General features: G+C 55.2%; 11 protein-coding genes across 11 annotated transcripts; 4 read left to right on the top strand and 7 right to left on the bottom strand.

Annotated features, from left to right (window-relative positions):
* Nucleotides 1-2,673: 2,673 nt before the first annotated feature.
* Nucleotides 2,674-3,126, bottom strand: PHYSODRAFT_522437 (hypothetical protein; the record flags this gene model as incomplete). Its single annotated transcript, XM_009536230.1, has 3 exons — nucleotides 2,674-2,713; nucleotides 2,795-2,919; nucleotides 2,971-3,126. The coding sequence occupies 3 exons, from the start codon at nucleotides 3,124-3,126 to the stop codon at nucleotides 2,674-2,676; spliced, it is 321 nt and encodes a 106-aa protein (XP_009534525.1).
* Nucleotides 3,127-3,982: 856 nt separating this feature from the next.
* Nucleotides 3,983-5,444, bottom strand: PHYSODRAFT_338429 (hypothetical protein; the record flags this gene model as incomplete). The annotated part of the gene is made up of 3 exons (XM_009536229.1): nucleotides 3,983-4,123; nucleotides 4,154-4,804; nucleotides 4,905-5,444. The coding sequence occupies 3 exons, from the start codon at nucleotides 5,442-5,444 to the stop codon at nucleotides 3,983-3,985; spliced, it is 1,332 nt and encodes a 443-aa protein (XP_009534524.1).
* A 2,590-nt stretch (nucleotides 5,445-8,034) lies between these two features.
* Nucleotides 8,035-8,796, bottom strand: PHYSODRAFT_318302 (hypothetical protein; the record flags this gene model as incomplete). Its single annotated transcript, XM_009536228.1, has 1 exon — nucleotides 8,035-8,796. The coding sequence occupies one exon, from the start codon at nucleotides 8,794-8,796 to the stop codon at nucleotides 8,035-8,037; it is 762 nt and encodes a 253-aa protein (XP_009534523.1).
* Nucleotides 8,797-10,244: 1,448 nt separating this feature from the next.
* PHYSODRAFT_288461 (hypothetical protein) lies at nucleotides 10,245-14,139 on the top strand. The gene has a single exon (XM_009536227.1). The coding sequence runs from the start codon at nucleotides 10,621-10,623 to the stop codon at nucleotides 12,109-12,111; it is 1,491 nt and encodes a 496-aa protein (XP_009534522.1). The 5' UTR covers nucleotides 10,245-10,620; the 3' UTR covers nucleotides 12,112-14,139.
* An 867-nt stretch (nucleotides 14,140-15,006) lies between these two features.
* Nucleotides 15,007-15,860, top strand: PHYSODRAFT_347773 (hypothetical protein; the record flags this gene model as incomplete). The annotated part of the gene is made up of 2 exons (XM_009536226.1): nucleotides 15,007-15,285; nucleotides 15,354-15,860. Exons 1-2 carry the CDS (start codon nucleotides 15,034-15,036, stop codon nucleotides 15,858-15,860), a joined length of 759 nt encoding a protein of 252 aa, XP_009534521.1. The 5' UTR covers nucleotides 15,007-15,033.
* Nucleotides 15,861-16,247: 387 nt separating this feature from the next.
* On the bottom strand, nucleotides 16,248-16,954 carry PHYSODRAFT_288456 (hypothetical protein). Its single transcript, XM_009536225.1, has 2 exons — nucleotides 16,655-16,954; nucleotides 16,248-16,560 (listed from the first exon to the last, which is right to left on the bottom strand). The coding sequence occupies exons 1-2, from the start codon at nucleotides 16,907-16,909 to the stop codon at nucleotides 16,306-16,308; spliced, it is 510 nt and encodes a 169-aa protein (XP_009534520.1). The 5' UTR covers nucleotides 16,910-16,954; the 3' UTR covers nucleotides 16,248-16,305.
* A 209-nt stretch (nucleotides 16,955-17,163) lies between these two features.
* On the top strand, nucleotides 17,164-20,074 carry PHYSODRAFT_564225 (hypothetical protein; the record flags this gene model as incomplete). Its single annotated transcript, XM_009536224.1, has 10 exons — nucleotides 17,164-18,041; nucleotides 18,109-18,262; nucleotides 18,349-18,411; nucleotides 18,490-18,627; nucleotides 18,698-18,793; nucleotides 18,857-19,060; nucleotides 19,196-19,336; nucleotides 19,409-19,493; nucleotides 19,565-19,897; nucleotides 19,977-20,074. The coding sequence occupies 10 exons, from the start codon at nucleotides 17,164-17,166 to the stop codon at nucleotides 20,072-20,074; spliced, it is 2,190 nt and encodes a 729-aa protein (XP_009534519.1).
* A 10-nt stretch (nucleotides 20,075-20,084) lies between these two features.
* PHYSODRAFT_523199 (hypothetical protein) lies at nucleotides 20,085-20,789 on the bottom strand (the record flags this gene model as incomplete). The annotated part of the gene is made up of 5 exons (XM_009536223.1): nucleotides 20,085-20,252; nucleotides 20,329-20,370; nucleotides 20,444-20,518; nucleotides 20,604-20,646; nucleotides 20,722-20,789. 5 exons carry the CDS (start codon nucleotides 20,787-20,789, stop codon nucleotides 20,085-20,087), a joined length of 396 nt encoding a protein of 131 aa, XP_009534518.1.
* Nucleotides 20,790-21,169: 380 nt separating this feature from the next.
* On the top strand, nucleotides 21,170-21,883 carry PHYSODRAFT_444585 (hypothetical protein; the record flags this gene model as incomplete). Its single annotated transcript, XM_009536222.1, has 2 exons — nucleotides 21,170-21,398; nucleotides 21,459-21,883. Coding segments are annotated over 2 exons (654 nt in total), but the record flags the coding sequence as incomplete, so codon positions are not given.
* A 590-nt stretch (nucleotides 21,884-22,473) lies between these two features.
* Nucleotides 22,474-23,679, bottom strand: PHYSODRAFT_263304 (hypothetical protein; the record flags this gene model as incomplete). Its single annotated transcript, XM_009536221.1, has 1 exon — nucleotides 22,474-23,679. The coding sequence occupies one exon, from the start codon at nucleotides 23,677-23,679 to the stop codon at nucleotides 22,474-22,476; it is 1,206 nt and encodes a 401-aa protein (XP_009534516.1).
* A 2,593-nt stretch (nucleotides 23,680-26,272) lies between these two features.
* PHYSODRAFT_263257 (hypothetical protein) lies at nucleotides 26,273-27,490 on the bottom strand (the record flags this gene model as incomplete). Its single annotated transcript, XM_009536220.1, has 1 exon — nucleotides 26,273-27,490. One exon carries the CDS (start codon nucleotides 27,488-27,490, stop codon nucleotides 26,273-26,275), a length of 1,218 nt encoding a protein of 405 aa, XP_009534515.1.
* Between the last annotated feature and the right edge of the window lie 169 nt (nucleotides 27,491-27,659).

Genomic DNA, 27,659 nt, shown 5'->3' with positions numbered 1-27,659 from the left:
CAGGTGAAATCAGTGTTGGTGACAAGTGTCTCGCGACACGAAGCATGTTGTTGGACTGTGGAGCCACCACGATCTACGTATCCAAGCGTTGGGTCGAGAAGCACCGGCTTCAGACAACCAAGTTCAGCGACAAGAACATTCGTGTCAAACTGGGAGACAACCAAATTGTCGAGGCGGAGCTTGAAATTCTGCTGATAGAGATTCTGGTCTCGAGGCTGGACGACGCCTACAAGTGTGTGGCAGTCGTCTACCCGATTCCAGACGAATTCGATTGCATTCTTGGAATACCATTCTTCGAAGACATGCAACCACGTATTGACTGGAGAGGTCGACGAATCGAAGGAACGAGAACGAGGACTCTGCACTGGAAGCGAACAGGGAAGACCTGTGAGCCGATCGAGGAAGGCGGACCGGTGATTACCTCCGGGCTTCGGAGATCTGTCGAGGCGAAAGACCTGTCGGCGAAAAGACCCGATTCCTGTCGAGGTGCCGCGCTGGAAACGGATGTGAAGCTCACGATTGAAGCTGTTGGTGACGTAGTGCAGAAGAAATCCCCAAGTGTTGTCCGCGGACGACATGATGACGCGCAAGCTGGCAAGAGTTTAGCTGGAGACGACGACGTTGCGACGTCTGAGCGCGAGAGTACTGCAGTCGAGGCTGATGGAAGCAGCAGTATCAGGGGTGGAGACAACGCCGTGGAGATGTTCACGATGGGAGTTGTCGACGAGAGTGGTGTACAGACCAAATACATCACGCGCAAGAAGTTGCGGAAGTTCCTGAGAATCAAGACCAAGACGAGCGACGAGCCTGACTTCATGTTGGTGCTGTCGAACGAGACGATCAAGCAAGTTGCACGTTCACTGCAACGCCGAGATCAGCCCGACAACGTTGGGAGTGCGAAAGCACAACGCTATCTGGAGACAGACTGGGACACCTTCCGAGAGAATCCAGCTTTCAATCTTCTCATGGAGTATAAGGACAACGTGTTTCGTCCAGAACTACCCGAAGGTTTACCAGAGAAGCGTGACATCGAACACCGGATCGATGTGAAGGATCCAAATATGGCGATGTGCCGGCAGCAGTGGCGACAGTCGCCGGAGCAGCAGCGTGAAATCGTGCGCTGGGTCGAAGACATGGTGAAAAACAAGCTCATTCGACCAAGCATCAGTCCCCACGCAGCCCCAACATTCTGTGTCCGGAAACCAGTTGGCTGGAGAATTGTTCACGACTACCGGTACTTGAATTCGAACACCGTGCGTCAAAGTATCCCGATGACGAGGAAGGGAGACATCCTTGACGCCATGTCCGGTGCGTACTGGTTCTCCACGATGGACCTGATGTCCGCGTACTACCAAGTGCGCATGCGGGAAGAAGACATCAAGTTTACCGCATTCCAAGCGCCGAACGGTCTCTGGGAGTATCTCGTTCTTCCAATGCGAGTTTGCAACGCGCCAGCAACGATGCACAGATTGACATCGAAGCTCTATCGAGACTTGAAGAACACGAAGTCGTTCTACGATGAATCTATGTTTTCACCAAGTCACCGAAGATCGAGGACCATCTGAACGCACTGCGGAAAACACTTGACATCTTGCGTGATAACAAGTTGTACGTCAAGCTGTCCAAGTGTGTCTTCTGCTCCGACGAGATCCCGTGTCTCGGAGATTTCGTAGGGCGAAATGGAGTTCGGATGGATCCAGACAAGGTGCAGACCATCAAGGACTGGCCTGTACCACGGACGCAAGAAGAGCTTCACAGCTTCCTTGGCTTGACAGGTTACGTCCAGCGATTCTGTCCAGAGTACGCATCTCTGACAGCCTCCATGTTTGCGCTCTTGAAGAAGAAGAACAAGCGGAACGCCAAGATTCATCTCAGCGACGAGCAGCTGAAGAACTTCAAGGAGTTGATGCGGCGACTGTGCAACCCGCCAGTATTGCACTTGCCGGATTTCAGCAGCCCCATGCATCTGCGTACCGAGGCAAGCAAGTTTGCTGTCGGTGGAGTCCTTTTTCAAGTGGTGGACAGAGTTGAGCGCCCGATAGCGTACACAAGCCGGAAGATGAAGTCGGCAGAGCTCAACTATCTGGCTCAGCAGCAGGAGCTACTAGCGATCGTTCATGCGCTGGCAGCGTTTCGGATCTACTGCCTGGACAAACCACCCATCGTCGAGACAGATCACAAAAGTCTCGAAGGACTGTTCACCCAGAAGATGGCCAACCGTCGACTCGCTCGCTGGTACGACATCCTTGCGGAATACCAGCCGACGTTCCCGTACCTTCCCGGTGCGAAGAATGGCATCGCAGACGCGTTAAGTCGAAGGTCAGACTTACAACCGGAGACGAAGTTCTTCCACGACTTACGGGTGACCAGCTTCGACGACACATCCTTCAGCCTCGCGATCAGCGAAGTAACGGGTGACTCGGAGCTGATTACGCGCATCAAGAAAGCGTACAAGAAAGATCGTGATGTCCAAGCAATCTTGACAGCAATCAAGCGACGCAAATCCGACTCAAAACCAAAGCGCGAACACCAGCAGCACAAGAAATACCGCTGCTACTCCGAAGCGAACGGGTTACTGTGGTATCAAACGCCTGCAGATGACGCTCCACGGATTGTCGTGCCCAACGATGTGAAGTTGCGACAGACAATTATCAGCGAGTGTCACGACACCAACTACGGAGGCCATCCCGGTGCGGAACGTACGTACTTGACACTGGCGCGCCATTGGTACTGGCCAAAGATGTTGAAGTCCATCCAGAAGTTTGTCGCCGACTGCGAGCCTTGTCGGAGGAACAAGCCGCGGTTGACGAAACCTCCTGGGTTGCTCGAGCCACTCAGTATTCCAGACGAGCGTTGGAGATCCATCTCCATGGACTTCATCACTGATCTGCCGCGAACGGAGCGGGGCATCGACTCTATCTGGGTCGTCGTCGATCGGTTGACCAAGCGGTGTCATTTCGTGCCAATCACCAAGAAGGTGAACGCCGAAGGTGTTGCTCGACTCTTCATCGACAACATCTGGAAGTTACACGGCATGCCGACGAATATCGTCTCCGACCGCGACAGGAAGTTCGTGTCCGCCTTCTGGCAGCATGTCTTCAAGTCCATCGGGACGAAGCTAAGCATGACCGTTGCACATCGCGCTCAAGGTGACGGACAAACGGAGCGCATGAACCGAACCTTGGAAGAGTATCTTCGGTGCTTCGTCGGTCCACTTCAAGATGATTGGGACGTCCATCTCGCCAACGCTGAGTTCGCTGTCAACTCAACTGTCAACTCCAGCACGAACCTTGCGCCGTTCGAAGCCGATCTGGGCTACATTCCGCTGAATCCACTTCAACTTGCATCCGAGCAACTTGAGAGTGTCCCCAAGAGTCGCCGCGGAGCAGAGTTTCACGAGCGACAGGCGGCGATTCTCTTACGCTGTCGCGAAGCGTTAGCTCAGGCCCGAGAACGGATTCGCGACGTCTACGACCGAAACCGTGTTGAGCAGATCTTCGAAGTTGGTGACAGGGTATACTTGAGCACGCAGAATCTGAACCCGAAGCACTCCGGCTTGCCCAACTCCACCAAGTTCGGACCCAAGTGGATTGGACCGTACACCGTGGTGCGGAAGATTCATAACCACGCATACGAGCTCAACATACAGGCTGGCAACAAACTGCATCCCGTCTTCAACACTGCGTCATTGAAGCCGTACAAGGAGCTGACTCGCTTGTCGAGGCCAAGCGACGTAATCTTAGCGGACGGCAGCATTGGCCAGATCGTCAAGGCATTACGTGGAAAGCGAACGCGAAAACGGCGGATCCAATATCTTGTGGAGTGGGTGGGCGAGGAGAAACAAACCTGGGAACCAGTGGAGAACTTGTCGCAAGTCCCAGATCTCATCGCAGAATTTGAATCTGCACGGCGAAAGAAGCGTCGAAAACGGTGAAGCAGGATCAACTGAAGGGGGGCTCAAAGGCCTACATGTATTCCCGTATTACATCCCCTCTTGTTGCAGAACCTGCTGCTTCATGCGCTTCTCCCGCTTTTTCTGCGTCTTCGACTTGCGCTTGCCGTGGCGACACTTGTATCCTGGTTGCAGCTCCACTTGCGCCATCCATTTCACGTGCTGAATCCACTGCTAGTAACTCAGAGGATGAACGTCCACCGGCGGGTTCTTGCGGGCATTGAAATTGTCAAGAGCCAGAAGTTGCTTCTCCGGACCACGGCTAACCACGACAAAGCAGTGCCCGACATCATGGCGGCCAGCGCTGACGACGTAAACACCGGGTGCTTGTTTGCGGCAAACCCCTTGGAGCGTCGTGATGTTGGCACTTGACTCTGGAAGAGCGTTTCGGTGAAGGACGTCGTAGTTCAGTGGCACACTCTTGCGCTGCAGAACTTTGAAGAACTCCGTCACGTCGTCGCGAGACACACCGTACTGGATGGCTTCAGGTCGCGTGTCTTCATACGCATCCCACATCTCCATTGTGACTAGATCCGGCTGTCCGAGATAGTACAAGGCCGAGCGGAAAGCATCCATGAAACAAGTACCAGCCTCCGACGCGGAATCACGCTCCGAGTACCAATAACAGAAGGTGCGCTTGTCTCCCGATTCCTTCCGAGCGTCCACCATCCTCATCATGTAGCGCGTCGACGGTTTGTCGAGCTGCTCCATCCAGACCCAGCTTAGCTGTAGCGGATTGCCTTCCCATTCCACCAAGTAGCCACGGTGCGGAGCCTTGCCCCTGACATCCAAGGCACGGACGATGTTAACCTCAGTGTTGTAATCCCAAGGCTTCTTCGGGTCGTAGTGGTTCTTGCGGTTGTTCGACGGATGGTGTTTTGGGCGCCGGAGGAAGCGGCATCGGATGCCACGTCGAAGTCTCGTCACCGCGACGCAAGCGCAAGCGGTCAACCTGAGGCAGGCCTTCATCGTCGTCACTATCATCGAAAAGCCCGGATTCATCTTGAGGCGAGGCCTCAAAGGTCGCCCCAAGCGCAGGCTCAGCAGCTATCGCCTCCTCGACAGACAACCCTTCCACATCGAGCATGAAGACCAACTCCTGGAGGCGCGTAGGTGGAGAAAAACCACCAGCCGAAGCAACAACCTCACGCGGCGCTGGCAGCGCCGGGGACGCCGAGCCCGAATCTGGAGAGCCAAGACCGGGAGAGCGACTGGTGAGCTCTAATTCTTCCCACACACGCACCATCTCTTCGTCAAGACCGGAGTCAGCATCGCTGTCTTCACCAGCAGCGGCCACAACATCGACAATCTGCGCGAGCGCGGCGGCGCATTCAGAGTCTGCCGGCGCGGCCGGCGTGGCGGCGCCAGGCGGAAGCATGGACGGACCATCGAGATTTGCGGTCGCCAAAGGCGACGCAGACGGCGGAGCCTCAACATCATGATCAGCCGTCGCTGGAGGCAAGGCAGAACGCGCGAAAGCAGGAGACTGCATTCCGGTAGCAGTAGAAACCGCTAGCGACACAACCATCAGCCCAAGGAACCAATCCAAGCCTCCAACAACCAGGCCGAGGCGAAGGAGAAGCGAGGTCGGACTAATTCCTCAGGCGACAGTCGGAAGCGTCGCAGTTCTCTGTCTTTTTCGGGAATGACAAGTCGGAAGGGCGCCCAGCCAGAGAAGGGGTGAGTGTATCTGATTGGTAGAAAGGTAAGCGAATAGGAGGTCAGTGTAGGTACGACTCACCGTAGGTATAGTGAAACCAAGTTAAAATAGATATGCAGATGTAGGGCGGCTGTGGAGGCTTCGCGAAGCTTCCATCCGCCTGGACTGTGGGGGCGGCACTCTTAGTTCCGCACGCCCTCCCCCAAGACAGCACTTCTTCCTGTTAAACCGACAACACGGACACACCCGCCCAGCCATTCTACACTAACAGCACTACCACTCAACGAAGGCTGAGATAGGAGGACTTCGAAGAATTCTCTTTACGATCTATCGGCATCTCCTGCGGCTGCTTCGTAGCCGCAGCATTGCCCCGTGTGCACTTCAAAGCATATAGAACATTGAAAATTACTCAAGACCTCGCTGGCACGGCATTGAAATGTATGTCGCTCGAAAGTCGTGAGAATGTCGTTCGATGACACGCCGCCTAGCGACAGTTCTTCGGATCTTCGAGCTGCGAATACTATTTTAATAGTATTAAAATAGCGTCCTTGATCAGACTGGCAAATCACGAACAAACACAGAAGGACCACGGCTCCAGGTACAGGGCATATCGCTAATACATGACGGAATAGAGAATTCCACACATAGCTATTCAACAGAGGCTGCATTTACACCATGAGCATATATTTCTTCATTTTGGATAAGGTCGCACAATTCTAGTAAACACAATGAGACCGAGCATATAGAAAATCTCAGATTAGCTTCTTCGGGCCGCCGTCACGCCCACGAAAAGATAAAATTTTCATTGGCCAAAAATACATTAAGTACGAACTTGAGGGGCCCGCGATCGGACCGGGGAGCTCGCTGCACTGCTCGCAGCGAGCTCCGCGAGCGGAACGCCCTACCATTGTCGAAACCCCTAATAACCCTGGTGAAGCGCCGGCGCAGCGGCGCGCTGAGCCCTAGTTAGCTATTAACAGTACTGTACTGACTGTACTTGAGCATGCCCGTTTTGTCATCGCTTATCTTAGGATTTGCCATTAGCTGACTACCTATACTCAGCTAAGGTGGTTTACCGATTCATGACCTCTGACCAGTTCATGGACTAAAGCGACTATTATCCAATCTTCTTATTTGGGCTAATATTGCTCTGATTGGCTTTTTTAACCAGATCTTGGCCCTCACTTTTCCTTGCGCTGATCCCATCAGATATCGAGTCGAGCGTAAGATGAAGGCGGCCTTCACAGACAAGCAGCTAGAAGAAGCTATCGACCGCGTCCTCGCAGGAGAGAAGAGAGAAGCTCGCAGCCGTGGCCGACCCGTCACCAGTGTCGTTGTCAACACTAAAGCGCAAAGTCGCCGCGCGCATCGAAGGTCGATCTATTGAGCGCCAACGGCCCGGACCTGCCCCCCTGCTGCCTCCCTAGTGTGAAGCCGATGTAGTGACATGGATCGCTGCAATGCAGCGTCGTCTGGTCCGATAAGCAATGGTGCAGGAGCTGCACTCCAAGCGCGTGACAACAATGGCGCCGAAGTGCCTGCAGTGGAGCCGCTGTTCATCATCGAGAGCGCAACGGTTTGAGTTTGGTATGAGACTTTGTATGGGATCGCAGTGCGTCATAAAAAAATAAGTTTCCGCTTTGTTTGCTTCGCTGTTGCTTGCTCATATTTGCTCATAAATTGGTGCGAGGACCCTCAAAATTAAGCGCTTGTATAAATGCTAGCGTTGTAGCATCGCTGCTCTAATATTGGTGTCGTCATCGACGATTTCGCATGAGGTGCTGCTGGCGGGTCATGAATTGGTAAACCACGTTATGACACAGCATATGCTTGCCGTCAAACCACGCGAAAAGCGAATTCATCATTTCTGTCTTAGAAAACGTGACTGAGGTGGTCGTTGTTCGATGGACATGAGTCATGTCACGAGACTACATGCAATGTGACTGGGCGTGAGATCTCCCTTTCGAAAGGTCTTGAAGGCTGAGTGGAAGGTCCTGCCATTTGGGAGATGGCACGCACCAACAGAAATTAATAAATACAGCAATAGAGCCTTGTTTGCTCAATAAGTGGACAGATTTCATAGGTTAACCAGCAGTACAACAGAACACTGAGCCTTCTAATCATGCGCTACGTATAAATATTTCTTAGCGGTGGAGGCGCTCTATTCCTTACTACAGTAGAACGCCTAGGCGTCTACTGTAGTTCGAGGGAGACGATATCCTGGATAGCGTGAAAACTGACACACATGGGTGTGATCACAATGTACGCACGGCGGAAGATCGCAGTTACTGGGGATGGAGGTCAGTCAGATGTCGCCTCGTAACCAAGTCTCGATGTTGCTGCCGAAGACGAGAGCGCAGCTAATAATGAGGTAGGTACTTGCTCGAACAACCTGTACAGTATAGCCATATCGCCCGTTACATTACTTCTTAAGTCTCGAGTACATGACGTCGGTGCGTAACAAGTACTTGGCTCCTCTCGTCACGAGCGCTCCTTCATGCAGCAGACAGCGGTCTCCATGTCCATGCACCAATGCCGCCCCCGTTTCGGGCGCCACACTAAGCACAACATCCTCCTCCTTGGCTCCAGCCTCGTTGCCGTAGAAGATGGTGTTGCCGCCCAGCAAGTTCGAGTCCTTCGAGTCGTTGAGGTACACCAGCACCGTGAATCGGCTGTGGTAGCCCGTAACCCGATCCACGTCGCTCTGGTCCACGTGACAGCCGAACCTCTGCCCCTCCACGTAGCGGTAGAAGCGGATGGCCGGGTTGAGCCCCACGGCGTGCATGCCCTCGTACTCGGCGGGCACGTGCGGCTGCAGGCGCTGCCACAGCAGCTCCGCGAACGCCGGCAGTCGCAGCAGCAGCCGGTCGTTGTCCCGGAACGCGAAGTCCTTCGTCGCGCGCTGCGTGACGCGCTCGAATCCCTCCTGGTCGGCGAAGGAGCGCACGCGCTGGCACTCGGCGCGCGACAGGAAGGACGGCACGGCGTAGATGAGCTGGTCGTGCAGGTGCCGCACGCGCAGCGACTGGCGCTGAAGCTCGAAGCGCAGCGCCGGCGGCACCACGTCGGCCTCCCAGGCGGCGATCTCCCGGCGCGCGTACGAATTGCCGGTCGGCTTGCCCTTGCCCTTGGCGGGCTTGCGCGCAGAGGAGGAGGAGGCAGCGGAGACCTTCTTCTTGCCCATTTTTGAGTGGTGCTTGCTGACGTATTATGATTGGTCGGGGGTAATAATGTACCGTTTGAGAGGTACATGGGCTCACAAGGCCGACGGAGGTTTGAGGAACAATAGATAAGGACCTACACGTTAGAATATTTAGCCGACCAATCCTGTCTGTCCAGCGCGCCCGACGTGGCGTAGCCATTCCATTTCGTCCATTTCAGAGGTACAGTAGGCATCCCGGTGATGGTAGGGCGCAATTTCCAGGCTGCTCCTGCTCGTGATTGATACAGGCGATGCAGGCTCGATCATGGCGCTTCGATTGCGACTGCAGCAGCAAAATAGCAGCAATTAGCGAGCTAAGGTTAGCTGACTCAGCGCCTCAGATTTACCGAAGAAACCCCTCGGTGTTCCTTTTTTGCCACACGCGCTTCAGCCTGTATACTGTAATACTCACGATTTCCACTCGCTTCAGCACCAGAACCACTTCCCCGAGAGTTCTTCTATTGTTCACAGCCACATTTCCAACTCCATATATGGTATACCTGCTTATAGCTTTAGCCAAGACTTCATTCATTTAAGCGGGTTACTCATCTACCACAGGGTTTTGCCCGAAAAAAGGAACTGAACCAGACGAGGCGAGGCACCGCAAATAAAGGAGGAGAGGAAGAGCTCAACTGGAAGGAAGGAAGCCTCTCGCCCACCTGCCCGCCCACCGGCCATCGGATGCCTCGCTCGCCGCCGCTGGGCTCAGATCTCGATCTTCTCTAGCCCGCGCACCGCCCGCGCACCGTAGCGCCATGATGGACGACGTGGCCGGCTTCGAGCAGGCCGCCAAGAAGTCCTGGCAGTCCTTCAGCACCATGCGGCGCTTCGTGGACGAGGCCACGCGCCTGGAGAACGCCAGCTGGCGCCTCTGGTTCATGCAGCGCAGTCGCGCGCCCCACGGCGCCGACGAGCCCGACGCTGAGGACGCCGCTACCGGCGGTGTCGCCGCCGAGGGCCCGCGCGCGCTCTGCGTCTACTGCGAGCTGCACAGCGCCAGCCTCAGCTGTAACGGCTGCTGCCACGACAACTACTGCGTCAGCTGCTTCAAGCTCATCCACAAGAAGGGCAACCTGGCCCTGCACACGGCCGTCAAGATCCACGTCGTGAGTGCAGTAGCGGCAACCATGGCAATTATCCAATCTAACACGTCGTTCGATGTTGCAGCACCATCACAGACACTCGGAGAGGGAGGTGGCTAGCAGCAGTGGGGCGTCCACGACCTGTGAGGACGCGGATCTGTCCACGACGTCCAAGTCGTCGTTCAAGAAGAGCTCGGACAACGAGGCCTCGAGCGGAGGCCCCAGCTCTCCGCAGCAGAAGCCTGGAGAATCCATCTTCAACAAGCCCTGGGAGCTGCAGATGGACATGCTGCTCCAGCGGCTCATGATGAACAGCATCCACAGCGAGCTTGACATCAGGTAAGTGCGCAAACGTGGTTGAATTTGTGGCTGGAGGGATGGGCTCCGCATCATTTACCGCCACTGTAACTGTCGGTCGATTGCGCAAAATGGCTCACTTGGTGCTGGTTGCAGTGTGCACAACATCGATGGGCGCGACTCGCTGGACGCCTCGGACTCGATTGCGACGTACCTCTCGGACGGTGAAGACGTCGTACCGCCGCTTTCCTTGGGCGACACGACCGATTCGGACGAAGAATCGCGAGAGAAATCCAACCAGGCCGTTGTGGCCGCTGCGGTGGCTGCTGCAGGTCGACACCGCGCGCACTCCTTGTCGTTTGAGGAGAACGCAAAGCTGCGGTCGCCGGTGATATCTCCAGTTGTGATCCACCCGTCTCCTCCTGGTATGGCCGGAAGCATGGAAGATACGAAGCTGCCGGCAAACCTGTTCCCTGCAGGACTGCCACGGACTAACAGCCGTCGGAGGAACTCGCAGAATTGCGCAAACTGCAATGGAAACCACATTACAATCGCCTGTCCGCTGCTGGAGAGCGCGCTGATGCCACCGGCGGTGTCGCCTACGCCAGGCGGATCGGGCGTGGATACGGTGCTGCGCAAATGCTTCACGACGATTCACAACAACAACATGGCCAACAGCACGCACGCGTTCCTTGGCGACGAAGTCAGCGTGCGAGGAGGCAGCAACTTCGCCAACATGAAGCAGTGGCCGTCCAGTAGTGCATTGCAGCAGATGGACCGACCGTCGCCGTTTGGCATGAACGTTATTGCGGAGGACAACCTGATGGCCAACGAAGATCTGGCGCCGATGCTGGGAGAGCTTGCCGTGCCGAACGCAGGAGGCAATCTTCATTCTTGGAATGCGGACTCGTGGTTGCTGTCATGTCTGGCGACGGAGCTCCCTTCCGATGTGTTTGAGGAACTGCGTGGCTTGGAGCGGGGCGATAAAAATTGGTCCTTCTCTACAGGTCCCGATTCGTCCGGCATGGCACTGACAGGTTGGGTCCACGTGAAGGTACCGGGACGGAAGTGGTGCAGGCGCTTTTTGTCCTTGTATCGCAATAACTTGTGGGAGTATCTGGATACGAATGAATCAAGCCGTCCTGTCGGCCACGCTAATTTGTTCGAGGGATCTGTCCACCCGCAGCAACGGAGTACGGTGGAGTTTGTACTCAAGTACAATAGCCTGTCATCGGCCAGCTCTGCGCGCAATGAGCTGTGGCTGCAGTTCGACTCTGAAAAGGATGCGATGCAGTGGCGGGAGACGATGACACGCGCTGTGAAGCTGCAGATTGACGATTTGTTTGATCTTACTCCGGATTCGCCGACTGGGACGTCTCCGAAGAACTTCGAGCTGGGCAAAGGACGCTTCTCAATTGTTCGTCGTGCGCGCCGGAAAGATGGTTTGGACGACCCATCCAGCACTCGAGATTGTGCTCTGAAGATCATTGAGAAGAATATTTTCTGGGACTTGGTCGCACGTGAAACAGAGCGAGAAGACACAGTGGTGCGCGAGATTTTGACGCAGAGTCTGCTGACGGTACGCTCGGGCTCCTCATACTGTCCAGTGATTCGGCTCCAGTCGCTATTCGAAACACGCAACCACTTGGTCATGGAGCTGGAACTGATGCGAGATGGAGACCTCCACGAAGAGATCGCCACGAAGAGTGCTGTGGACGAATCGCGCGCATCATTTTTGGTTGCCAGCCTAATCCGCGCCATTGATTATTGCCAACGCAATGGCGTCGCTCACCGAGATGTGAAACTATCAAATCTGGCACTGGACTATGAGCGGAGCGCAAATGGCAAAGAGTACGAAGCAGCGTTATTGTTTTCGAGCAAACGCCCTCATATTCTAACGTTCGTTTTTTTTCATTGATGAACAGGTATGCGGTCATCAAGGTTGCTGACTTTGGTATGGCAGCATTCATCCAGAAGGATGGAATGCTGAAGGGCAGGTATGTTTGTTTAGGTTGCCTGGATATCACGTTACAACACACTAACTAATCTTTCGATTCGCTTTCGTAGATGTGGAACTCCTGGGTTCGTCGCTCCGGAAATTCTATCAGCTGGTAAGGGTGAAGCATACCCCATGGGAGTGGATATGTTCTCTGCGGGTGTTGTGGCATATACAATGCTTTGCGGCTATGAACCATTCTTCGGTGTGAACGACGAAGAGCTTATTCAAATGAACAAGCGGGTTGATTATGAGTTCGAAGAACCGGAGTGGGCGAGTATCTCTGATGAGGCCAAGGATATGGTACGTGCGGATAGTTTTATCGACGATGGCGCGATTTCGTGAAGGCTAACTTGGTGATTATCCGATGTTTGTTTGTACAGATTTCTCTCATGATGGAGAAGGATACATACAGGCGAGTAACACCAAAGGAGGCACTGGAACACCCATTCCTACGGGAAGCCAACGCTGTATTGGAGGACCTCTTCCGAGAACAACAGCCTATTAACCCCACGCGATTGCTATGACGGAGCTGCATTATCAATGCTCTTGATAATGCACGGGCGAGTAAGAAAGCTTGGGGACGCCTTCTGTTTTCTTTTTGTGGACTTCTTTCTGCATGCATACGGCGTTTGGGCAACAGAAGACGGGAGCTTACGTATAATATACTTTGAATTTACCAGCGTTATGTGGCCCTGTTGAGGTACGCGTCCAAAGGGAACGACAGGTAGCGTGCTGTCTCCTGGACGAAGCGCGCGTCAGCAAGGCACCGGAACTTGATGTTGTCCAGCACATGCGGCGGAGTTGTACGCTGAAAGAGCTGCATCCGCACGAGTGTCGCGAGCTGTAAACAATAGATAACGAATGATAAGTACTGCAGTAAGGCAAGCTTAGCAGACCACAGCGAACTCACATGAGCGAAGACATCCTCGCGTGTTTCGGACGAGCACGATTCGTCGTCAGCTTCAGCTTCGACCCGGAGGTTGAGGTAGATGGCTAGAAGCCGCTGCAGTGTAAAAATCCGAGGCCCGATGAGCAGTTGGCTGATCTGCTGCTTCTTGTTGCCGCTTGTGGTTGTACTTGAGGGTGTACTCGACTCGCCAGCAGTGTCTTTCTTGACGCGCTTCTTGCGCCGCTGTCCACCAGAGGACGAGAGGAAGCGCACATCCGTTTCTTGAGGATTGAACGAAGCCAGATAACCTGCAAGCACGAGCAGCAAGCAGTTCCGGCTCAAATTGCTGCAGGAGATCAGCTCGGACGGATCGCCGACGCTGCTCCCGAGCTTGTGGTAGCCGAACAGGTGCCTCCGTCGAGTCTGTAAGAACGCCTGGACCAGAGACTTCGTATCCCGCTCGATCTTACTCTTCGTCCTGGAGGCTTGAGCACCTTCCACAGGCTGCAGGAAAATGTCCCGGAACTCGGGCAGCAGATGCACGACCGCCGCGCGAAACTCGAGCCAATCCCCATCCGGCGCAGGTGGCAACAGCCCGTGCAGGTGAATGAGCCACGTGCGGAACAGTTCGTTCGCCTCCTTCATGCCCAACTGCTCCACCAGAATATCCGCCAGTTGTCCTGCAGCAACACCATCCCATCTGCAATAAGCACCACATAACGAGCTCAACAGCAGCAAAAGCAGCTACTTACCCGGCTTGTACGGCGGGAAGTGCACGTAGGCAGGAATGAAGGGCATCACTAGTCGATCAAAGTCCAGCGACATTCCCCTCGTAGCCAACAGCACACAGGCTTCCCACGGCGGAGAATCCTCGAACATCTACAGCAGCAGCGTTACTCAACCAATCCACCCGTACCCGATACAAATATGCTCCAGACACTTACATTCAAGTAGGCGATCTGGTCGTTGATGGTGCACACACACGTCAGCAACGCTCCCAGGCCTCGATCCAGCAGTTTGTCTACGTGGTCCAATGCCAGGTACAGCACGCGCCTCGTCCTGTCATCGCCCATTGCGATGTGGTGCACCATGAAGTTGTCCAGCGCCTTGAAGAAGCTCAAGAAGTTGAGCGAGCTGAACTTGTCCTCGTCTTCAGCGGCCATTGCGCGTTTGTTGCCCTCATTTGCAGACTCGACGGAAATCGTCACGCCGTCTGCGGTGTCTTCGGCCTCGCTGCTGACGACTCCATCGCGCAGCTGGGCCAGCGCCTCGCGGTAGAATTCCTTGGCCGAGTAGAGCGCCGTGCAGTCCACGAGCGCGTGCGGCGCCGGGTGCGCGCGCAACGCCTGCGACACGCCCACGCTCTTGCCGGTGGACGCACCGCCATACACGATCACCAGCGGCGCTGGAGACTCAAAGGCGGCCGCATGCAGCCCAGCCGCCCGCGCCAGCTCCGCCAGCGGAACCTCTCGGCCGATCATGGACGCTCTGAATAAGGCAAATGGATACAAATTCCATCTAAGTACGAATCCGTTTCGCTGTTTGAAGGTGAAGGCCACCTTGGGGCAAGGGATGTTGAAGTGTGTTGATACAGGGAGCGATGAAGGTGGACTTGAAGACTGCTGCTTGGGCATTGCTGGTCGCTTCGAATTGCGCGCGTGAGGCGCTGGCCGTGGTCGCTGAACAAGTTCAACAACAACAACAGCATCCCATGAGCCTTTATATTCCGATGCCTGTAACAATGAAAAATAACAACGTAATTGTTGCAACTAAGTAAACAGGAAACCAGGAATAGTAGTAGAAAACGTAAGCTCTCACTTCACTCTTTAGAAAAGTATAGAGACCAAATATCGTAATATCCGGTTATGCAGATCTGTCAACCGTCACGCCGGACTCCAACTTCACTTCGCAATCCGCCTCCACTTGCCGCCAAGCTTAACCACCACATCGCCATGGCCCCACGCGCCGCCGAGCTGTTCTCCATGATGAGCGGAGCCGTGGACGAGGTGGGTCCGTCGCTCGTGAGCAAGGTGAAGGGCGTCATCAAGTTCGACATCTCGGGCGCCGGCGCGTGGCTCGTGGACCTCAAGAACGGCAAGGGCAGCGTCAAGGCCGCCACGGCCGCGGACAAGGCCGACCTGACCATCACTCTGTCGGAGGAGAACTTCCTCAAGATGATGGACAACAAGCTCAACCCGCAGCAGGTCTCTCTCTCCACTGCTAATAACTCACCTTTAAAGCTCAGTATCACTAATTAACTACTACTTGGCAGGCGTTCATGAAGGGGCTCGTGAAGATCAAGGGCAACATGGGGCTCGCCATGAAGCTCAACGTGGTGCTGGCGGCCACGCGCAACTACATGAAGAAGCAGGGCGCTGGAGCCAAGCCCGCAGCTGCTGCTGCCAAGCCTGCTGCAGCCGCTCCGGCCGCTGCTGGGGGCCTCAACTCGAAGGAGATCTTCCGTCTGCTCGGAGAGGTCGTGGCCAAGGACGGCGCCTCGATGGCCAAGAAGGTCAAGGGCGTCATCCAGTTCGACATCACTGGGGCTGGCAAGTGGAACTTGGACCTCAAGAGCGCCACGCCCGCGCTCACGGAGGGGACCAAGAAGGCTGACGTGACCATCACGGTCGCTGACGCCGACTTCGTCGCCATTGCCATGGGCAAGCTCAACGCACAGCAGGCTTTCATGAAGGGCAAGCTCAAGCTCAAGGGCAACATGACCCTCGCCATGAAGCTGCCGGTCGTCTTCAACGCGCTCAAGCCGCAGTCCAAGCTGTAGAGATGCTAATCTACACCAAGCCAGCGGCAGATGAATGCTCGCTCAGCTTTCGCTCTCCAGTCTCTTGGTAACGATTGATCCAGTAATGAACTCCTTGCAACCTTACCTTCCCGACCACCTTCACGTTGACAATACTGCAGCACTCGATCAATACTTGGTAATCTCGTATATTTTTTGTTGTCAAGGCGTGGAGATGGCGACCAAAAGTGTCAGCTCAGCTCAGCAATTGCGATCGCGGCGACATATCGTCGCCGCACTCCCCACGCCTTGTTCTTACTATACCATACTCGCTCGTTAGCGTACGAGAAACAAAGGAGCAGGCCAGCTCGCGCCGGCGCTCCATCTCTCCCCTCTCCGAGGACGGAGAACAGAGAGAAAAAAGTCACCTATCCGTATGCCGGCGCCGTTCGAGACCGCGTCGTCATGTCGTGTGTTGTTGGAGCGTCTACTGCTGCTTGGGCTTGGTGGTCTTCTTCTTGTTGACGACCGTCTCCCAGCCCTCCTCGGCGTCCTTCTTGGCGGCAGCGGCGGCCGCCTTCTTCTTCTCCTTCTCCTTGTCCGTGTCCACCGCGGGCTTGCCCGAGGAGCTGGCGCTGGCGGCCGCGCGCTGCTTGGCCTTGGCGTTCTTCTTCTTCTGCTTGAGCTTGAGCTTGCGCTTCTCGGCGCGGATGGCCTCCTCCTCCTCCGAGTCCGGACCGTCCTGCAATAAATAATAATACAGTACAACACAGCAAAAGATCAGCAACTGAGGTCCTCCCACGTCGTATCAAAAGGGGGAGTTGTAGCCCACGTACGTCCACGAACTCCTCGAGGTTGATCTCGGGGGACGAGTTCTCCTTGTCGGCGGGGGCGGCGCTGGGCGTCTTCTTCTTGGCCTTGCTCTTGCTCTTCTTCTTCTTGGGGGCGGCCGCGGCCTCGGGCGCCGCCTTGCTGCCGCCACTCAGCGCCTTGGCCGCGGTGAGGCCCACGGCGGCGGCCACCAGCGCGCCGCCGACGGCGATGCCCGTGGTCGGGTTCTGCTCCAGCAGCGTCATGATCGAGTCGGCCATTGTGTGGAAGTGTCTCTGTAGTCGATAGCGGAGCTCTTGGGTCGGTGCCGAATGCAAAGTGGGCGACGGCGTCGTTGGATCGGCGGGTCGAGTGAGCCGAGCGAACACGTGGCTGTCCGTTAAGAACCGGCTACGAACCAGGTCAGTTCCAAACGCACATAAACAGTCTATACAACGCTACTAATGTTCCTAACGGTATTCCATATCCGCTATAATAGCGGATACGAACCTATTGTCATTGTTCAAGGTGCATCATGAGCGCCGGCCTGCGCGTGGATCGCGAGCTGCTGTGGCGCAAGCTCTTCGCCTTCGACCACCAGCCAGACGACGGCGCGCTGTCCACCAGCTCTCAAGACGCCTCCGAACGTCTGTGCGAAGTGATACAGAGCGCCGTGGCGCGCGGCCGCCAGGAGCCGCTGCGCCAGATGCTGCTGCAGCGGCTCGGCTACTGGCTGCGCTCGGACGTCGTGCCGCCCTTCTGGAGCTTCTTCGACGCGCTGAGCTCGGGTGCTGTTGGCTCCAGGTGCGGGCGCCGACAGCTGGTGCTGCTGTGTGCGCAGGAACTGACGCTGGCGCTGCAGTTCGCGGAGGACGCGTTCGCCCACTGCGTGCAGATCGCCAGTCTCTTCGACGACCACGCGCAACTCAAGAGGAAGCAGGAGGAGACGACAATGTTGCAGGAGCTGCGCACCAGCTTCCGCTGCCTCGTGTTCGAGGACGCGCGCGCCGTCGAGCGCTTCGAGGAGCTGCTGGTCATCTTCTTCTCCATGAGCTTCCACAAGTTCCGGGGTAAGGAGAAGTCGCAGGCCTTTGACTCGAGGCCCATCCGCCAGACGCTGCTGCAGTTGCAGTGGCTGCATGTGGCCGAGCCCGCGCTGCTGAGGGTACTTCATTCTCAAGTGAAGAAGGTGGTGAAGGCCACGTGTGGAGAGGTGTATGATGAACTGTACCTGGCTGAGCTAGAGGAGTGGGCGTGCTCGGAGCTGCTACCCTGGCTGGAGGAGATCATGCAGACGAAGGATGAGAACTTGGCCAGAAAGTGGAGAGAGACGCTGTCGAGGCATGTGCTGCAGGAGTTTGGCAGTCTTCGTATCAAGCAGCTCTTCGAGATCATTAAAGAGTTCCCGGACAGGTAACGAAAGTATTATGTGTGAGATTAGCATCGCGGTTGCAATTGGACTGACTCAGGTTGTGTGCAGTATCCCAGCGCTGGAAGACTTGAGACTATGCCTTGAGCGCACTCAACAGCATGGAAAGCTTCTACGAGAGTTTCGAGGTGCGTTGCAGTCGCGGCTACTTCAGCCGGGAGCGAATACGTCCGCGATTCTTGATATTTATGTGTCTACGATCAAGGTACAACGGAGAGCTGTAGCGGGGGGGGGGGGGGGCAGAGTCAACGAGCCTAACCGAACTGCTCCTTTTGTACATGACCACTGTAGGCATTCCGGTTATTAGATCCGAAAGGTGTTTTGCTGGAAGCGTTAAGCGGTCCAGTGAAAGAAGTAAGTGAACTCTTCCCGCGAAATCGAAAGTGTGGGTGTGGCACAGTTCTAACCTCCCGGTTCGCGATTGTTCGACAGTATTTAAGAAAACGGAAAGACACTGTGCGCTGTATCGTCCAGAGTCTCACCGACGAGCAAAACGGTGACTTATTCGAAGAGCTTCGACGCGACAATATGCGCATTATCCAGCACGACGACGACAGTGACGATGATGAGGTATGTCTCGGCAAGCTTATTCACTCTACGGAATGAATAGTGACCTGACGATATGTTGCGGACGTGGCAGGACATTTCACCCGACACATGGGAGCCAGACCCCATTGAAGCTGACCCAACGAAGACTTCGCGCAGTCGCAGCAGTGACGATATTCTAAGGATTCTCGTGAGTTGCATGCAAATTGCTGAGCTGGAGTCTCCATTCCCCAACTAACGGCGTCTTCCGTAGGTCAACATCTATGGAAGCCGTGAACTATTCGTGAACGAATATCGGATGATGCTAGCCGATAAATTGCTGCAGAACCTCGAGTTCGACACAGATCGCGACGTGCAAACGCTAGAGCTGCTTAAGTTGCGCTTCGGTGAAGACAGCTTGCAGCAGTGTGAGATCATGGTGCGCGACATCGAGGATTCAAAACGACTGAATCAAAATGTCCGCTCTAGCTTGGCGAATCCCGCTGCACAAGCCGCCGCCGCCGCTGAAGCAAGGGCGGGAAGAGGAGTAGAAAATCAGCCTGGCCTTGGTGGAGCCCAGTCCACATGCGTGGATGCCACGATTGTTTCTCAGCAGTTTTGGCCGCCACTGCAAGGTGAAGATTTCACGTTGCACCCGAAAGTGTCGAAGGATGTTGATGCGTTCAAGGACGCATACCACGTGCTGCGAAACCCGCGTTCTCTGGAGTGGAACTCTTCTCTAGGCTCCGTACAGGTGAGAGAACCTTGCTCACATTGGTAGGATACTCTCAACTCATAATGGTGGTCGTATTTGTTATATTTGCAGTTGTCAATCGACTTGGAAGGCGAAGAGCGCGAGTTTACTGTTTCGCCATTCCAAGCCACGATTATCCTCTACTTTGAAGAAAAAGGTGGGCAGGCTCTCGCAACATTAAACTCATTGTGGAGGTGATCCTCTCACGACTTTGACTTTGTTGTGCAGATCGATGGGGTGTGGAAGATCTTGCAGCGAAGTTGGAGGTGTCCGACGACGTGCTTCTGAAGCATGTGTCTCTGTGGGTGAATCATGGATTGATATCGTTTGCGTCGGGGAGAAAAGAGTTGGTCGCTAGCTCATCCTTCCAAGACACGCGCTGCAATGACGACTCGATGGTGGAAGAGCTCGAGACTGCAGTCTCATCAGATGCACAAGCAGAAGAAGATCTTAAGGTGTTGGAGAACTACATTGTCGGTATGCTCTCCAACTTTGGCTCGCTGACGATCCAGCGAATTCACAATATGCTCTCGACATTCGCGCGAAGTGGAGCTCAGCCATGTATGCGATCATCGACATCCCTCACTAAAACTCTCCTGTACTAACTATCCCTGGTTATTTATTCGTTGGTATTATGCAGATACGAAAACGATCTCTGGGCTCTCGGTGGTTCTTGGCAAACTGGTCGATAAAGGCAAATTGGAGCTCGTCGGAGGTCAATATCAGCTGGCTAAGTAGCTTCATAGCTTCAAAACCCATCGGGGCAGCACTTGTAAGTGTGCCCAACGGTTGCGCACGTCAAGCAGATCGGCTGCGGAGCCGCTTCACCTTTCACCGCTTTCTTCAGGGACAACTGCCCCATGGAGTACGCCCGCGCAAGGCGCTTCCCGTACGTCAACCCGCTATACGCCCCAAACTTCGCAGGAAACAGCAAAATGAGTTACAAAAAATAATACAATAGCGCTCAGGACCACTAAAAAAATGATCTATACCTTGGCATTCCGCTCGAAATCCTTCGGAACGTCGTAGTATTGCTGCAAAATAATAAATCAAGCAACAAACGTCAAAAATGATCATCGAAAATACCGCACGTCAACCCCCTCCTACCTTGATGTACAGGATAACGTCGTTGAGCTCCGGGGACACCTCGTGCTTCTGGTGTTTGTGTTTGTACTTGACCGTCTACAGCAGACCATAAATAAAAAATCACAACACACATAATTTTAGCCTTAATTTTTATCTTCAGGGCAGCAATTATATGGGCCACCTCGTAGATGAAGGTGGGAATGTGCACCCCCGTCTCGTCCTCGCTGAGCTCCTCCTCTTTCTCCTTCTTAACCACGACGACGTTCTTCAACGCGTGCTCCTTCTTGACCAGAGGCGACGCGTCCACCTTCTTCCCATGCGCCTTGGGCTGCTTGGTAACTCGCATAAAACTCGTGATCTTCGCCATCTTCTCTCTTTGGGGGTTTGACTGACTTTTTGAAACCAAAATACGCCCCACGTTGAAGTTTTCCCAGCAACTTCAACCTTCGTGCAACGTTAGCGCAACTGTCAAGCAACGTAACAACTTCAAATTGACACGCTTGACTTTGGTGCACGCATACACATATATTTACTTACGAAGACCGAAGGCAGACATTAGACGACTTGTATCGCCGCAATTGAGGCGAGATCGATTGCTTGAGAGGGATACGAACGTGAACGGCCTTGAAGTTTACCCCGTAGCGTGGGTTTATGCTGCTAGCGCTGTCGTACGCGGTCCTGCACCCGTCATCAGTCGTCACGCCGGCCCTCACTCCTGGTTTCGTAGGGTCAAGAGCGCGTGGGGGAATGGTGGAGCTTTCACCTGCCGACAGAGAGTACTGTCGAGACATCACGCTGAACGTGCTCGACCGCACACTGCACGACTACGCGGACACGGCGTCATGGGCCTCGGGTGGCAGCATCAGTCGCTCTGACGTGGAGCACGACGGATGGATGAGGCTTCGCTCTCAGGACAACGTGTCGATGTACGCAGAGAGAGCTGCTGACTTATCGTGGGTGTCGTCGATGAGGGGAGGTAGCTGGCACCACCCCGTTGCAGTTGTGGCGGTCGGACGGATGTGCTGCTCGCTTCAAGACGTCCTGTACGGCCTGGCGGTGTCTGATCCTGCGGAGTTCAAGCTTCGAGCTGTGCTGATGGACCAGAAAGTCGAAGACGACGTCGAAGTTGCAGCGTTAACGGTCCCTTCCGAGAGGGAACCGTTCCAATTCATGGGCGTAACCCGCTATACAATCAGCCACGGATGCTTGAATCGGCCTCAGGAGTACGTGCTCGTGACGGCTACTGGAGAGGTCTTCACGTCCTGTGGGGAGCACCTCGGGTACGAGATCACCCAGTCCGTGTCCATGTCTCGATGGCCAGTGAATGGCTCAGCGGTGAGGAAGCAGGTGCTCCAAGCCCGCGTGTTGAGGGAGCTCCCGGACGGCTCCGTCGGCGTCTACTGCAAAATTGTCGTGGATTCCAGGAATTTCATGCCGGATACCGTCGTCCAGGCTTCATTGTGGCATTCTATCCAGGACTTCTGGACGATGGCGCCGCGTTGCGCGGAAGCCAAGAAACTCTGCTATTGCGTCGAGCACAGCCGTGAGTTCAATCTCCCAGCACAACAATCGCCGTGCAATTCGGCAGATTCGTTCGCTTGCTGTGTATGCGGCTCCCCACTGCTGAAAAGCAGAAGACGAAGGCTGGAGGACATCGTCAACGCAGTTATACATCGCGTGTCAGGAGGGTCCACTTAAGCACAGGTTTATCGCTGCGCGCTGTGCTCGTCGTGGTTGTGCTCGAAAGCTCATTGTCGCGTGGTGCGTCAATTGGTCCGAATCGACCGGAGGACGCTCGATATCGACAGGCAGAGCGTCGTGCTCTGCAACACTTGTGCCAACATAGTGAAAGGCACAAGTGCCACCGAGATAGCAAGGCGAGGGCTACAAGAAGTTAACGCAACAACTACAGCACCATACGCGGGTTCCTGCAGAAAATCTCGAGCTCCATAGAAGAAAAAATATTCGGCTTCACCACTAATTTATTGACGTGAACTTCCCATTTTGTAGAGAATTATACAAACACAACTCGTTCTTGGGGGGGGGGGGGGTTAGAGATCATAGTCGGTGGACGAACACGTGGTCGGCGACGGAGAGTAGACGTCTCGCTCCCAGCTGGGCAGTCCGCCGCGCGATTTCCTCTCCGCCAACTCGAACCGAGCGATATCGATCGCTGGCACGCTCCGTACGAAGGTAATGCAGCGCGGACACAGCAGCAGCGTCTGCTCATACACTTTGGTCTCGCTGCAGCTGACCATCTTGAGCTGGCAGTTGGTCTTGCAGTACGACGTGCCACAGAGCCACGTCTCGCAGAACTCGCACTGGTTCTTGGCCTTCTTCTTGGCGTCAGCAGAGTCAAGCTTCACCGCTTGACTCTTTGGTTTGACGATCCCACACGCAGCGCAGCCAGCCACAGGCGTCGCGCGCTGCAGCATGGGGGTGATCACCTTCCGGTTCTTGAGACACCAGCGCAGCTTCTTGACCTCGAGCGTGCGCGGTACGAACTTCCAGATGCACATGGCCGCCCGACAATACATATTCTGCGTCACCGAGTCCGGGATGGGGGAGATCCCATCGGCAAACGTCTTGCCGTACATGCCCACAGTCCCGTCGGGCTGTTCCCAGAACACGCGCGCTCTGATCATCTGCGTCCGCGGCAGTGCAGGCGATCGAGGGAACGTTTGGTCCAGCGACACTGTCTGCATGACTTCGTAGCCGATGCGCTTGCCGTTCGAGGACATGACTTCGCCCGTTCCGAACGCCACGACCATCTCCCGCGGACCCGCGAGCAGCGTATGCGGCCAGTGCTGCGTGTTAACGTATCGACTAACGGCCAGGACCTGGAACGGAGCTTCGTGACTGGGCAGCACGATGGTTTGGTGCTTGCAGTTGTTCTCAGGACGTCGCCCTAATAGCACGCTCCTCAGCCTTTGGGTGGCGATGTCCGGAGTCACCAAAGACAGCAGCACGTCGTCCAGAGAGTACTTGAACTGGCCGATGGCGACCAACGACACGGGGTGCGCCCAGTCCTCGCGGTGCATGACCGGAAACCACGCACCGTTGGAGCTGCGGTCCGCGTACAGCGTCACGTCCGGGTGGGACTGGAGCTTTTTCCATCGTCTGCTGTCCAGCGGCGCGAGATTGGCGTGTGGCGCCGTGTCCAGGCCCAGCTCCTCGCACTCGTACAGCGTCCGGTCCAGCAGCTGCGTGGTAATGTCCTGACAGTACTCCTGCTCGTGCGGTGTTAACTGCAGCATCTTGAGACTTGGAGGTCCAAAACGAACGTCCACTCTTGAGGAGGTCGAGGTCCACTCGATGGTCCACGGAGGACGCACTCACTTACTCACTCGGACCGACGGTCACCCTCCCTCCCCCCTTGCGCAGCTCGTCGGGAAAGAAGAACTGGTCAAAGGTCCAAAACGCAGCAGCTCTCGCTCGATTCGACGGTCTCACATCCCCGAGATTTGCTCCTGAGTAGAGAAGAAGCTCTGGGGTTAAACGTCATGCCTCCCCGCCATACATGAGCGCGTCCAAGATCCCGAATGTTTCTGGAGTGGCGAGGAGTTTTGCAGAAGCGACAGCACTGGCGAAATTCAGCGCAAGGACTCGAGCTCCGACTCGGTGCAGGCAGCCAGCCCCGGCCAGTAGATAATTTTGACGTGGAAAGAGGAGGAGGAACAGCAAGTTGCATTGTCAACTTGAGATGGTCGACAGTGTTACCGGTCAGGGCGCTCCATTGGTTTGGTCTCAAACTTTGGTGATAAAGACGGTCGGGCCTCCTGGTGCCTGCTCGTTACGCCTGGAGTCATGGCAACTCCAAGGTTACATGTATTAATACTGCAATGGGGACTCGAAGCCTATTAGCACAAGTGTCATCTACGAGCGCATGAGAAGACTTCCTGGAGAACTGGTTTGACGTCGCGATGGCCAGAGCAAAGACTCTTGGAAGAGCAAGATGGCCGTGTTCATCTGACTGTTGAATTGAGGAACTTACCCATACCAATATGTTCTACAGTACCATTTCAAGCATGGAAATGCATTGCTCAGCTCTGACCTAAGGCTGCCTGGGTTTTGGTTGAAAGTCATGTGATATCCATGTCGACGGACCTACACTATCAATGGACAGGCTCGTAGTGTTGCCCGACTACAACACTGATCGTTTCCCACAAATAGTTTACCTGCTATAAAAGGGTCCAATAATATGTTTACCGATAGTTTCGCCCACACAATGTTGCAGTATCTCTCGTAGCAGAATATTTGGTTTACTAATGTTACAATAGTGGACACGGGTCACCGCGACAGCCGGCCAAGCTGCCCATGTCCATTGCCGCCACGTGCACTGTCAGCTTCCGCTGCTTGGCGACGCAAATGCTGCACTTGGACTGCGCGCTGTTCGACTCCGCGGCGCCGCGCGGCTAGCGCGTCATGGTCTCCGTGTCGTCCGTCCACGTGCAGCAGCAGGAGGGGGGGCATCACAACACCTTACATATTACATGTAGCACTGTAGGACATTAGTCTATTCCTCGTTGGCAGGACACTCGCCCGTTGGCTCTCGCCAGCAAACTTCGCGACGGGGGGGCCCGTCCCTCTCTCGCTACGGTCGGGGAGCGCCGCTGTGCGGCCTGCCCCACCCCCTTACGCGAAGTCCTCGGCTCGGCCAGGCGCGTTGTCTAGGAGAAAAATATCGAGTTGCAGCGCTCGCTACTCTCGATTGCGTAGACCCGACTCCGCCTGATCGGCGGGTGTTGGCGATCGGTGAATGCACCGAGCGAGGCTCGCGCTGGCGTTCGCTCGCCCTCACCCATTAACCTAACGTTAGCTTAGATGTTGTGCTGTTGGCTAAAGACGCATTATAACGGCTATCGACTGTTTAGAAAGTTGCACATACGCTTGTATTCAACACGCATCGCACACAAAGGGACTTAGGACCTAACGCAACGCACTGGGAAGGCGTTTGCTCCCTCCCGCATACGTAGTGCACTTATGTATATAGGCACCACAGAAGCTCATGCACACATTAGAATAGAGGTAAGCGGGCAGCAGACGGTCGTACGACACGACCGCAAAGCGTGCGGGCGGGCGCTTGCTTCCTACCCGGTAGATTCTGAAATGAGAGCTCATGCGAGCCAGTAGCTCCAAACATGAAATTCACGTCTGGAAAAATTACATTGCGTCAATGTTAGCGACCTTTTTTTGCTTGGTAAATTACGGTTGTAGTGGTGCTGGTGGACCTGGTTGTCAGTGTTGCTTTAATGACTTCCGTTGGACCTCGGCCGTCCAAAACAGCTCGGTGGACCAGAAACAGGTCTCACCCTCGGCACGTCACGAACCCCATCGCATTACAGATGGGTCTCTATTGCAGGGGCGAGCTCTCGCTCCACGGTGGACTCCACCGTGGAGTCCACCCACTTGAACACCCCAACGTGATCGCTGTGGTACAGTAGGCTGGTGGGTTCCTCAATAGGATGCCATTGAGTGAGAATCGCTAGCGGGCCCATACCGTGCCATCACTTATTTTTTAAACCAGGTTACAGTATACAGACTATTTACCATGAGTTTCGAGCGGGGCGAGCAAATGCCGGAGCATTCGGCATGAATACGGGCATTAGAAACTCGTCTTCGATACCATTTGCACGAGTCCCGGGATCGAGTCGACGTTGTTTGCTTGTACAAGCTGCATGGAATCACACTGATGATTGAACGCAAGACAAAGATATTAGCAAGAGCAAGAGAGCACCCCGCACGTCGTGGCGATCACAGAACTCAAACTTCAATGTGGGCAACCCGAACATCAACGAAGCGATACAGTAAGTAAAATAAAATTCATTCTTCGTTTATTTATTTCTCGATTCAATTCGACGCTTTAGCAGGAGAATAGGACGTTGAAGAGTACGAGTCTCCATCCCAATCTGCCGACGTCTTTGTAAAGGACGGCGCGCTGGCATAAGACGGCTGCTGCGCTTCCTGCAGATCAGCTAGAGCAATATCCGCAGCGTTCTGGTTGCCGACACACGCGATGCAACGGGGGCACAGCATCAGCTTCTGCTCGTACATGCCCGATTCGCTGCGAATAATCAGCTTTAGCTGGCAATTCGGGCGACAACTGGAGCTGCCACAGAGCCACCGCTCGCAGAACTCGCACTGATTCTCCACCGACTGCTTACTGGTATATGAACTCCGGAACTTGAGCGACGGCACTTCACAGCCAGCACAACTGGACGAATCCTCGGCGTCTTGAGGCTCGGACTGGAGCTCGCGGATCAAACTCTTCTTGTTCCTCACACACCACCGCAGCTTCTTCATCTCGATACAGCGCGGGACGAACTTCCAGAACGCCACCACGGCTCGGCACAGCGTCCCCTGCTTGACGGAGTCGGCCAGGCGGTTCTTCGAGTCCAGAATGAGTTTGTTGTACACTCCGACGGATCCATCGGGCTCTTCCCAGAAGAGTCGAGCCTGGAGGATTCGCCCTCTCAGCATCGACGCGCGCTGCGGGTCCTTGCACCGCACCGTGACCGACTGCACCATCTCGTAGCCGTAACATCTCCCCGAGTCCGAGACCGCTTTACCCGTGGCCACTGCGAGCACCATCTCCTGAGGCCCCACGAACATGGTGAAGGGCCAGTTGTGAGTGTTGACGAACCGCGACACCGCGAGGAACCGGAAGGGCGCGTCTTTCGTGGGCTTCTCGATCGGAGCGAACTGGCAGTTCCTCTCCGGCCGCCGGTCCATGATGAAGCTCCGCAGCCGCTGGGTCGCAATGTTCGGAGTCACCAACGCCAGCAGCACGTCATCGAGCGAACACTTCAACTGCCCCACTGCCGTCACAGCCACAGGGTGCTCCCAGTCCGCGCGCCGCATCATCGGGAGCCACGCCGAGTTGGCGTTGCGATCCGCATACATTGTCACGTCTGGATAGGACTGGAGCTTCCTCCAGCGCCTCCGGTCCAGCTTTGCATGGTCTCCGCCGTGTGGCAATTCCAGCTCCTCGCAGTCGTGCAGAGCCCTCTCCAGCAGCTTCGAGGTGAGGTCTTGACAGCGTCTGCGGTCGTCTCCGGACAGCTCCATTACCCTATGTGGTGTGTCCTTTTGGTTGGACGACCTCCTTCGACTCGAGTGCTGCTTGGCTCTTTGCTGGATGCGGTGGAAAACGTGAAGTGCGTTCTCGCGCGTTGGGGGGATCCGCCGCCGAGATTTGTTCTTTGCCAAGGATCGCTTGGTCGTGAACTTATCCTCC

This window comes from Phytophthora sojae (genome assembly GCF_000149755.1).
Source record: "Phytophthora sojae unplaced genomic scaffold PHYSOscaffold_9, whole genome shotgun sequence".
NCBI classification, from domain to species: domain Eukaryota; phylum Oomycota; class Peronosporomycetes; order Peronosporales; family Peronosporaceae; genus Phytophthora; species Phytophthora sojae.
Note: the sequence above shows the minus strand (reverse complement) of the source record. Positions and strands in the feature narration are given on the sequence as shown.